The sequence below is a fragment of the Erpetoichthys calabaricus genome, chromosome 14, assembly GCF_900747795.2.
Source record: "Erpetoichthys calabaricus chromosome 14, fErpCal1.3, whole genome shotgun sequence".
Lineage (NCBI taxonomy): Eukaryota > Metazoa > Chordata > Cladistia > Polypteriformes > Polypteridae > Erpetoichthys > Erpetoichthys calabaricus.
The window spans coordinates 29,651,071-29,663,570 of record NC_041407.2 but is presented as its reverse complement, the minus strand read 5'-3'; the positions used below and the strand labels follow the sequence as shown (position 1 = coordinate 29,663,570).

The 12,500-nt window shown below is 41.5% G+C and overlaps 1 protein-coding gene across 4 annotated transcripts in view; it reads left to right on the top strand.

Annotated features, from left to right (window-relative positions):
• Positions 1–12,500, top strand: part of LOC114664850 (archaemetzincin-2) — a 45,738-nt gene that overhangs the window by 31,177 nt on the left and 2,061 nt on the right. For 2 of the 4 annotated variants that reach the window (XM_051936249.1, XM_028819143.2), the window contains exons 6-7: positions 2,194–2,370; positions 9,118–9,268. In XM_051936249.1, the coding sequence (XP_051792209.1) occupies positions 2,194–2,370; positions 9,118–9,255 (315 nt within the window). In that variant the 3' untranslated portion in view covers positions 9,256–9,268. Of the gene's footprint in view, positions 1–2,193; positions 2,371–7,966; positions 8,537–9,117; positions 9,269–9,717; positions 11,547–12,500 lie in introns of those variants that run through there. The other 2 variants (XM_051936250.1, XM_028819145.2) reach the window with 2 other exon arrangements.

Here is a 12,500-nt window from a genome sequence, read left to right as displayed (position 1 = left end):
GTCATCCCTTTATTAGCCTAGCATAACTGTGGCTGTCTGTCTGCATGTGCCCTGTAGATCGATGGAATGGCATTAAGGATTGATTGTTGCACCTGAAACTCTCAGGATAAGCCCCAACTCCTGCCAACCTAAGGCTGAAAAAAATAGATTAATTGCATGGATATGAACTTCCTGAGTCACTTGGTGCAATTTAAATTTAAATGTTCTGGTTCGATATATCTCTATATTATAATAAAAAAAATCCTGAGACGAGACAAGACTTTTTAGCCTGGGACGAGACGTGACTTTTTCAGAGAGATACTTTAATGTCCCGCAAGATGAGACGTTGTGCCAAGAGATTTAACCATGCCCATGGCCGGAAATAAAAGACAAAGAGTAGATAACAAAGTAGAACTTCATAAAGAGGTTCAAAAACGTTGGCGCGATACACATGCAGAGCAGGTTAGAGAAAATGAAAATACTAAAATTCGAAAGTCTCAAAAAAATGATAGTAAAGATTGCATCAGTGCAAACAAATGTAAATTATTACTTGGTGAAATTACGGAACAGCGAAAAGAGACTGAATATATTGTTCGGATTTAAACCTTAAGTCGGAGACTTGTAGAGTGTCAAATTCGTGTTGCCATCAGTGAAAAGTAGTGTTTCTTCCCAATGAAGAGGCGTATCTGTGAGAATTAAAAGATCTGTTGTTTGGTGAAAGTGAAATCCACATATGTGAGTGGCAGAGACGTGAAGTGGCGATCGCGTAGCACAGGCCGGCGGGGGGTTGGCGAACGAAGCCCCCTAGTTTGTTTATTAATTTGTGGTAGTAAAAATGACATATTAAAATGCAGCTTGATAGCCATATTATAAAAAATATGAATAAAAACAAATCTCCACACTGCATGTACAACAGGTGCTAATAGAAAACCTAGACTGCTGCCTGGGGACCGAATCTGGAGGGTGTCTGCCTCTGTCTTTGTTGTTCATGGAGGCAGGACCCTCTGTCTATGGTTAGCACCGTAGAATTAGAGTTGAAAACTATCAAATTAAACTGGTATCTTTGTGATGGATGAAATCAGCACAAATCCATTGTAAGAATACAGCTTTTCAGCTGCTACCCACAGTGAACTGTTTCCCAGTGACTTGTACATCAACCCTTACGGTGAAGTTCAAGTAGAAGTAAAAAAAAATTTTTTTGTAGTTGGCCATTTCTTTGCCTTTTTTTTAAATGTTCATATTTAAGTATTAATAGAATAAAATGTGAATTTCCCCTTGGAATTAATAAAGCTATCTATCTATCTATCTATCTATCTATCTATCTATCTATCTATCTATCTATCTATCTATCTATCTATCTATCTATCTAAATGCTTCTTAAACTATTTTAAATGTGCTGACAATTGGAGTACACATCCTTTGACTTACAGCAGGCGTCTCTCACCCCTCAATCCCCTGGACATTCGGAATGTAGGGATGACTTATTGAAAATGTTGTATACACCGTAGTAGACTTTTGGAAAAACTAAAACATGTTTTTAGCTCACAGTGCATAAAGAGAAAAAGCTTACTGTTTGATATGTTTCTTCCTTTATCCATATATTGGATATTCTACACAGGAATGCACCGAAGGCTGTGCAGACAATGACCAAGAGATTATTCGTTGTCGCTATAGAGTCACTGGGTTTTCCTCATTTCCTCACACATCCTAAAGAAATGCACATTAGTTTAATTCGCACCCTGTAAATGCTATCCCAGTATTGGTTTTGGCTGAGTGGGATTGGGCAAGTGCATATGCGTTTCCTGTTGTGTACTTCCTAAGTACTGAGATAGACTGCTGCTCTCAGTTACCCTATAATGGAAAGATCAGGCTCAAAAAGAGGACAGATATTGTTGATGGGGTTTTTTAGCCATGAATGTTTTTGCGTTTTTATAACATGGCATTTCTTTTGAATTACATTTATTTATGCAATTTCTGTAGTGGACTGCTACTAAATCCAGAGTTGGCTCCTGTATTGGCACCAGTCACCTGTGACCCTGAACTGGTTTAAATTGGTTAAATGTGTTATGTCTTGTTAATGTCACTTATTTGGTAGAAGCATCATTTTCCAGTGATGAGTGATTATTATTGTTTAAAGTAAATAAATGTATTTTATATACTGAATACAGTATATTACCTGTTATCTTCATTTGATTACATATGCATATTTTCTAGACACTGACACATGAAATTGGTCATATTTTTGGGTTGAAGCACTGCCAATGGATGCAATGTGTGATGCAAGGGTCAAACCATCTTGAGGAATCAGACCGAAGACCCTTGGACCTTTGCCCTATCTGCCTGCGCAAGCTGCAATCCGCTACTGGTTTTAAAATTGCCGAAAGGTACAAGGTATGACCTATAAAATGTTTCTCTTAAATGTCACTTATAATTATTGCCTTTTCTAGGAAGTGGTTTTATACTGTTTTGGTAATAACTTTTCTTTTTTTAGTCTTTTCCCTTATTGCATGATTCACCCATATTTTCCTGCCAAAATTTAAAAGACCTATGATTTATATTAAATGTCAGTTATAAAGTGGCTGTGTGTGTTCCCTGTGAGGCGCTGGCACTCTGTTCAGGTATATTTCCTGCTTTGTATTAAGTGATGCTGGGATTGACTCCTCATATTGAGTGATCCTGAATTAAGCAGGCCTTTAAGCACATCTTTAACTTGAGAAGAAGCTACTTACTTAATTTTTGCCAACTGTAAAGCTGCATTGACTCTTGACATTTGTACTGAATTTTTAGAGTGTTACAGTGAGAAAGTATTACCACTGTAAAGGATTAGTGAATTTAATAGGAGTTTCAGCCATTTTCACATACAGGCTCTAAACAATTATTAGCCCCCCATCCCAAAAGAGTTTCAGCCTTTTTCACATACAGGCTGTAAACAATTATTAGCCCCCCGTCCCAAAAAACACCAATTTAACATGATTTTTAAACAGTGTATTGAATGTTGATATTATAGTAAATATATGTAAAAGTATATTTAAGGCAAACTGGTCCTAAGTGAGGGATAAGACAAAGAGCAGTTCAACAAACCTCCAATGATGAATCAAACCTTTGGACGACGTTTTCCCTTGCTCGGACGCGGGTCACCCGGGGCCCCCCTCTGGAGCCAGGCCTGGAGGTGGGGCTCGATGGTGAGCGCCTGGTGGCCAGGCACAGCCCGAAGAGGCAACGTGGGTCCCCCTTCCCATGGGCTCACCACCTATGGGAGGGGCCAAGGAGGTTGGGTGCAATGTGAGTTGGGTGTTGGCCAAAGGCGGGGACCTTGGCGGTCCGATCCTCGGGTACAGAAGCTGGCTCTTGGGACATGGAATGTCACCTCTCTGAAGGGGAAGGAGCCTGAGCTAGTGCGTGAGGTTGAGAGGTTCCGGCTAGATATAGTCGGACTCACCTCGACGCACAGCTTGGACTCTGGAACCAATCTCCTTGAGAGGGGCTGGACTCTCTACCACTCTGGAGTTGCCCCCGGTGAGAGGCGCCGAGCGGGTGTGGGCATACTTATTGTCCCCCGACTTGGAGCCTGTTCATTGGGGTTTACCCTGGTGGACGAGAGGGTAGCCTCCTTCCGCCTTCGGGTGGGGAGACGGGTCCTAACTGTTGTTTGTGCGTATGCGCCGAACAGCAGTTTAGAGTACCCACCCTTTTTGGAGTCCCTGGAGGGGCTGCTAGAGGGCATAACTTCTGGAGACTCCCTCGTTCTGCTGGGAGACTTCAATGCTTACGTGGGCAATGACAGTGAGACCTGGAAGAGCGTGATTGGGAGGAATGGCCCCCCGATCTGAACCCGAGCGGTGTTTTGTTATTGGACTTCTGTGCTCGTCACGGATTGTCCACAACAAACGCCATGTTCAAGCATAGGAGTGTTCATATGTGTACTTGGCACAAGGACACCCTAGGCCTCAGTTCGATGATCGACTTTGTAGTCGTGTCGTCGGACCTGCGGCCACATGTCTTGGACACTTGGGTGAAGAGAGGGGCGGAGCTGTCAACTGATCACCACCATGTGGTGAGTAGGCTTCGATGGTGGGGGAGGATGCCAGTCAGGCCTGGTAGGCCCAAACGTGTTGTGAGGGTCTGCTGGGAACGTCTGTCACAGTCCCCTGTCAGAAGCAGCTTCAACGCCCACCTCCGGCAGAACTTTGACCACATCCCGAGGGAGGTGGGGGACATGTTCTGTGCCTCTATTGTTGAGGCGGCTGACCGGAGCTGAGGCCGTAAGGTGGTTGGTGCCTGTCGTGGCGGCAATCCTCAAACCCATTGGTGGACACCGGCGGTGAGGGATGCCGTCAAGCTGAAGAAGGAGTCCTACAGGACCTTTTTGTCCTGTGGGACTCTGGACGCAGCTGATAAGTACCGGCAGGCCAAGCGGAATGCGGCTTTGGTGGTTGCTGAGGCAAAAACTTGGGCGTGGGAGGAGTTTGGGGAGGCCATGGAGAATGACTTTCGGACGGCTTCGAGGAGATTCTGGTCCACCATCCAGCGTCTCAGGAGGGGGAAGCAGTGCAGTGTCAACACTGTATATGGTGGGGATGGTGCACTGCTGACCTCGACTCGGGATGTTGTGGGTCGGTGGGGGGAGTACTTCGAAGACCTCCTCAATCCTACTAACATGCCTTCCAATGAAGAAGCAGAGCCTGGGGACTCGGAGGTGGGCTCCCCCATCTCTGGGACAGAGGTCACCAAAGTGGTCAAAAAACTCCTTGGTGGCAGGGTGGATGATATACGCCCGCAGTTCCTCAAGGCTCTGGATGTTGTAGGACTGTCGTGGGTGACACGCCTCTGCAACATTGCATGGACATCAGGGAAAGTGCCTCTGGATTGACAGACTGGGGTGGTGGTCCCCCTCTTCCAACTACAGAGGGATCACACTCCTCAGCCTCCCTGGAAAAGTCTATTCGGGGGTCCTGGGGAGGAGGGTCCGTCAGATAGTCGAACCTCGGATTCAGGAGGAACAGTGTGGTTTTCGTCCTGGTCGTGGAGCAGTAGACCAGCTCTACACCCTTAGCAGGATCCTGGAGGGTGCATGGGAGTTTGCCCAACCAGTCTACATGTGTTTTGTGGACTTGGAAAAGGCATTCGACTGTGTCCCTCCCTGTGTACCCTCCCTGTGGGGGGTACTCCGAGTGTATGGGGTACCGGACCCCCTGATAAGGGCTGTTCGGTCCCTGTTCGATCGGTGTCAGGGCTTGGTCCGCATTGCCGGCAGTAAGTCGAACCCGTTTCCAGTGAGCGTTGGACTCCACCAGGGCTGCCCTTTGTCACTGATTCTGTTCATAACTTTTATGGACAGAATTTCTAGGCGCAGCCAGGGCATTGAGGGGGTCCGGTTTGGTGGACTCAGGATTGGGTCACTGCTTTTTGCAAATGATGTTGTCCTGTTTGCTTCATTAGGCCGTGATCTTCAGCTCTCTCTGGATCGGTTCACAGCTGAGTGTGAAGCGGCTGGGATGGGAATCAGCACCTCCAAATCCGAGACCATGGTCCTCAGCCGAACAAGGGTGGAATGCCCTCTCAGGGTTGGGAGCGAGATCCTGCCCCAAGTGGAGGAGTTCAAGTATCTCGGGATCTTGTTCACGAGTGAGGGAAGAATAGAGCGGGAGATCGACAGGTGGATCGGTGCGGCATCCGCAGTGATGCAGGCTCTGCATTGGTCTGTTGTGGTGAAAAAGGAGCTTAGCCGCAAGGCAAAGCTCTCAATTTACCAGTCGATCTACGTTCCTACCACGCTAGAGGGACTATGTCTCTTGGCTGGCCTGGGAACGCCTTGGGATTCTCCCAGAAGAGCTAGAAGAAATGGCCGGGGAGAGGGAAGTCTGGGCATCTCTGCTCAAGCTACTGCCCCCACGACCCGATCTCGGATAAGTGGAAGAGAATGGATGGATGGATAGATATGTAAAAGTCCTTAATGTCAACTGTTAAAACATTTATATTGTGATAGATACAACACTTTATATTCATAGCACAATAGAACAATAGTAAAAGACTCTGCTTCATCAAGGTGGGAAATAAAAAGCAGATCTTTAGAGTGCAACCTGCTCGGTTCATCAGATATCACCAGCACACTAGATGTCATATATACAGTGATTTTCCAGTTAAGTAAGGTACACCCCCACCGTCACACCAGTTCTCCATTCCAGCATGTCATACTGTACATCAAGTTACATTAGTACCTGGTATAAATTAAACAGCATTTCTAGCTTCAGTTATTGTTGGAATAGGCAAAATGAGTGATTTCAGTGACTTTGGATATAACATAATTGGCAGTAGGTTGTTGGTTCTTGCATCTCCCAAATGGGTGTCGTCATGAGCACAAAAACAACATTTCAAGGGTGTACTGATGATGGTGTGAATAGCAAAAAAATACTAGTGTAGTTGATCCTGTGGGCAAAAAAATCTTGTAGATCAGAGGTGTCAATGGAGAATGGTGAGAACCATGCAAGCAAATAAATGGGACAAAATGAGATTAGTCATATCACAATTCAACATTGGTGTGCAGAATGTCTTGTCAGAATACATGACGTATCTGATTTTGTCTCGAATGGGCATCAGCAGAAGATGACCAAGTCATGACTCACTTACCTTTGAGGATTGGGAAAAAAAGTTGCTTGGATGGATGAATCCAGATTCCTTTTACATCATGCAGGTGGAAGGATCAAAATTTGGTACAAGCACCAAGAGTCCACAGAGTCATTGTGATAGTGTAGGGGAATATTTTCTTGGGACATTAGCAGTTGATTGTGTCTGAGTAACCAACAAGTTCTTGATGAGTCTTCTACCAAAGGGACTGGAACATGTTTGTAGAAAGATACTGATTTGTTTGCATGTAGTGCCTTTTGTCAACAGCAAACACAAAAAAAAACACATAATTGTTTTGTCTATAGAAAGTATTCATCCCTTGGGAATGGCACATTTTTGTTATTTTACAGCATTGAATAACAGTGGATGTAATTTGGCTTTTTTGCACTGATCCACAGAAAAAGAATATTTGATGTCAAAGTGAAAATAGATTTCTGCACCTTAATCTAAATTAACTACAAATGTACAACACTAAATAATTGCCCACATAAGTATCCAGCCCCTTAAAGTTAGTATTTAGCAGATGCACATTTGATAGACATGACAGCCTCAAGTCTGTCTGCATAGGTCTCTGTCAGCTTTGCACAGCTTGGCTTTGAAGTTTTTCCTCGTTCTTCTTTGCAAAACTGCTCAAGCTCTGTCATTTGAATGGGGGATCATGAGTGAACTGAACCCTGAATCCTCCACTCCAGGACATTAACATAGTTATTTTTAGACCACTCCTGTGTAGCTTTGACATTCAGCTTGTGGTTGTTGTCTTCTTGGAAAATAAATCTTCTTCCAAGGGCCATGCAGACTACATTAGAATTTCCTCTAGGATTTGCTGTATTCATGTTACCCTTTATCCTCACAAACCTTTCCAGTGCCAGCTACAGAGGAGTGTCTCCCCAGCATGATGCAGCCTCACCATACTTCATGGTGTATTTTTGGTAATTTGCAGAGTCTCACTTATGACAAAAATAGTATTTAGTCTAATTGCCAGAAAGCTCAATTTTGGTCTCACCAGACCATAGGACCTTTTTACAACTGACTTCAGAGTCTCCCATCTTCATTTCTAACAAACTCTAATCAAGATGTCATGTGTCTGTCTCCAGTCTCAGCCACCTAAGCTTGTAACTCCTTCAGCGTTCTCTTTGGTCTCTTAATCAGCCTTTCTCACTAGTCTTTTTCTTGTTCAGTTAGTTTTGTTTTGGACTGCTTGCTCTAAGCAGATTTACACTTCTGCCACACTCTTTCCATTTCTTGATGATTGATGTAACTGGACTGCAAAGGATATTCAGTATCTTGGGATATTTTTTGTCGATCTCGACTCGTGCTTTTCAGCCAATTTACGGAATTGCTTGCAGTGTTCTTTTGTCTTCAGCGTGTACCTTAAGCCAACATACTGACGCAGCACAAGTTGGACCTTCCACAGAAGGTGCATTTATTCTATAACCAACTGAAACCCCTTGACTACAGGCAGGTGATCTTCATTTAACTAATTACTAGACTTCTAAACCACCTGGCTGTACCAGGGCTGATTTAGATGTGTCGTATTGAAGCGGGTAACATTGTCATTAATTTAGATCCCTTTGCAGAGAGGATGAATACTTTTTATAGGCACTGTAGTAATGCACACAGGAAAGAGTAAGTTACAAGTAAAGTATGTTAAAAACTGGCAGGTAATAGTAAAAAGAGCAAAACCTTTCAAGGTGAAAAAAGATCTTTAAGGTGTCTCAAGTTACCAGAAAAAAATCAGTATGTGTGAGTTTAAGGCCAGCAGGTAGATAAATCCTTCTTAAGCATTTAAAAACTATACAGAAGGGAAAGCATGTATAGTGAAGTGTTCTATGTAATTCATACCTTAGTATAATATTTAAATTACTAGGGGGCTTAGCCCCCTGCCAGCGGCCGCTTCTCCAAAACCCCTCTTAAACGGTGATACAATGGGAACCAAGTAACAGGTGTTTTTTTCACCTCCTCTTTGTAAGAGAAGCTGTTGGCTTGCTGCTGCTGCTGTGCTGCGTGATCTGCATTTCGATGTTTAATGTATAAAAGCCTGTATAGCACCTGAATATTCAATCTCTTTTCGCTGTTCCATAATTTCCCCGAATAATATTTTCATTTTGTTTGTGCTAATGTGATGTTTACATTCATTTTTTGAGACTTTTGAATTTTCCTACTTCCATTATCTCTAACCTGCTCTGCATGTGTATCTCTAGACTTGAATCTGAAGGTTGTAAGTATGACGTGACTTGTCCGTCTCGCGGGAAATGTAAGTGTCTTTGTCTCTTTTCAAAAGATCACGTCTCATCCCCAGAAAAAAGTTTTGTCTTGTCGCAAGTTTTGTTTTTTATAATAGAGAGATATAAAGTACTTACATCAAATACATATAGGACATTCCTGGATGCCAACATATTATAGCTGTTATAAATTTTTAGGTGTTAACTAGGGAACAAATGAAAAATCAACAGCAGCCACAGCCATCACTGATTAAAGTTTGAACTTTTTTTTTTTTCCTCCTCAAATAATTAGGCCCTGCTTCGGTGGATAGAAAGTGATTTAACTACAGACACCCATATGGAAGCTGCGAAAACAGCTCAGAAACCCACTGCAGCATTTGAAGAATCTAGAAAGTGGCTAATGGAATGCTTGTGCGTGATTGGTGACTAATATCCCTTAAATGGTAAGAAAACCTTAAAAGAAAACCTTAAATAGCATTTTCTTCTTCTCTGCCTTTGATGTGGACCTGGTACATCAATAACAAAACTCATTTTCTCTGCAGGATTGTCAAAAGTAACAAGTATTCTTGAAAGCAAATGTTCTCACTACCAAGAAGCATTGTGTTCTACACAAAGTAATTTGGATTAATTATTCTTTAGTTAGAAATGACAAGTGAGCATCCCCACCACCCAGTTTTTTTATGCTTCATTTTCAAACCAAGTTATCTTTTAATAGCTTTTCAGAGATAAGAGCCATGGTTTTTAATTTCAGTTTTGTAATACATCAGTTAGCAAGGAAATTGTTTTGTACAGCTTGTCAAGTGTGCTTTTGTTGCATGGCAGGTCGGCAAATTCAGTAGGGTTTAAAACTACACCCACTATTTTATTCCCTTTTTTATTGTAAATTGTCCAGGATCTAAGACGGCAGAAAGCTTTTAACCTCTTGTGCCACAAAGATGTAATTGTCAACCAATTTGTATACTGTTCAAAAAAAGGAGGGGAACACTTAATTGATGATCACAGTCTAACATCAAGTCAATTAAGCTTGAGGAATATCAATTTGTCCAGTTAGGAAGCACAAGAGATTTTGAATCATCGTTGCCTGATTTGATGCAAATGAAAGTGACAACTGGTGCATTGGAGAGGCAACAGCAAGACAACCCCCAAAAAAGGAAATGGCTTTGCAGGTGGTGGCCACAGACAGTTTTGTAGACAGTCTACAGTTTTGCATTTTGCCAATGTCCTTGTCACTACTGGTAGTATGAGGCAATACCTGCAGCCAGTTCAAGTTGCACAGGTAGTCCAGCTCAACCAGGCTAGCACATCCATACGTACTGTTGCAAGAAAGTTTGCAGTGTCTCCCGGCACAGTCTTAAGAGCATGGAGAAGATACCAAGATATGGGCCGTTACATGAGGAGAGCTGGACAGGGCTGTAGAAGAGCATCCTCCCAGCAGCAGGACCAGTATCATCTTCTTTGTGTGAAGAAGAACAAGAGAGAGCACTGCCATAGCCCTACAAAATGACCTCCAGCTGGCTACAGGTGTACATGTCTCTGACTAAACTATCAGAAACAGAATGCCTGGACATCAGGAGTGCACACAAGCACATGGGGGCCATACACACTACTGAGTCACATTAGGCATTGTTGTGATGAAATTCACGCAAGTTGGATCAACCTGTGATTTCAATTTCTGATTTTGATTTTTGGTGTGATGTTAAATTTTTGTTTCCATTGACCATTGTTACATCATTTTGTTCTCAATGAATTACACAGTATTACACAGCAAAGATTTTCCACTTGAATATTTCGAGATCCAATGTGTCATTTAAGTGTTCCCTTCATTTTTTTGAGCAGTGTATTTACTAACTGTACAACCTGTCTATATGGTAGTAGCAGCTAATAGCTACCCCCTGTACGTGTCTGATCATATTTATATAAGCAAAGTGAGTGACTGACATGTAAAATCATTTACTTGGTCTGTTTAATCACACATTAAAGAAAAAAAAAAAGGATCGGGGACATTTATTTATTTAGAAAAAATTCAATAGTTTGGCAACAGTAACAACCCTGGCAAACACATCATTCACGGTAAGAGGGAGAGTTTGTAATTTAATATTGCCATATACACCCTTTCTTATCTATACTCTAATGAACTGATAAAATGTACAAACGAATAAAGCATTTGACTCAAAAATACTGAAATCAAACATGATTACAAAAGTGCAAAAGTTGCAAAGATACCCTTCCCAATAAAATGACATAACAAGACCAATAAAAGTTTCGTGTTATCTCCTGAAACTAGGACACACATTGAGGAGTACATTCTTGCCAAAGGTATCAGATATATTTGAACTTGTTGTAAAACATGAAAAAAATGTAGTTTCAGAAAGATCCATATGGGAGTAGACAAGTACTGCATGTTAAGGCCACTTTATTTTATGTATCAAATAACTGTCAGTTTGCTTGAAAATGCACTGCACTTTCAGAATAGAATTGTATACACTTTTTAAAAATATCTGGGATATTAGAACTGGAGTTTTTTCTTATCTACTATATGCATTAACAAAAATACACGTAATTTCAACTCTGAGTGTAGGGCCAGGAATCCACAACTATGAAAGATTTCTTGTTGAATTTCTGTTGTGGCTGCTCCTTGTACATACAGTAGTTAGTTTGCTTTTCCTGAGGTCTCTATTCAGATGTTTACTTCATTTTTAAGTTGAAAACTGTTGTTATATGAGCCAGCCATAGAGGAAAAACAGTTCATTTTAAAATTTTCAGGTTGAGTACTATAAAGGGTCTCTAAAGCAGTGGTGTCAAATTCAGATCCTGGAGAGCTGTTTTTGTTTTGAGCAGATCTTGAATAGTAACCAATTACTGTTGCTAATGGCAGAATGTACTTTGTCTTCATTTTCATTGACTTGGTTTTAAAATTTAGAACCCATAACGGTTTCCCTTTTAATGAATGCAGTGAAGCCCTGAGAAATACTGATCTGCTGTAGTCCACAGACCATTTTTATGATTCTCTAAAAAAAGAGAAAATCAACAGTTGGTGTTGCAGAATGAGAGCACTAGGAAGCCATATATTAAATACATGTGTTTCATTAACAGTTAAGTATCAACTTCTAATTAAGAAATTAGATCAAAAGTGAAGTCAGACTTCGGAATTACCTAGTCATCTGTTGGCTCTCATTATATTTCATTATTTAACTGCTAGAAACAATTAAAGGTTGTGAATCTTAAAAAGAGAGTAAATTGAAATTAAGGCAAAAGAAGTCTGTTCCATTCGTAATAGTAATCGGGTAATCATTAAGAAAAATTGCTGGAATTAAAAACTACAGTTGCCTTTCAGGATCCGACTTTGACACACCTGCTGTAAAGACTTTTTGATCTGATAAAATAAATGCTGTAGAGCCAGAATGAGAGTCAGGTTACAGTACAATACAGTAAACTGCCTCATATCTACCAATGAATGGGCATCATAAAAATCTTTAAAATGGAAATACAGATAAGAATGTTATTAAACCTGGCTAAGAACATCTGAACAAAGCACTTGATTAAACAAGAAGGAAAGTCAAAAGCAGAAATATAACTTATTACGTAAAAGTCTACATAAAGAGAAATTAGCTGAAAACTTGCAGATTCCATGCCCTCAACTTGCAGTTCAACACCATAATGTACTTAATGTATAAA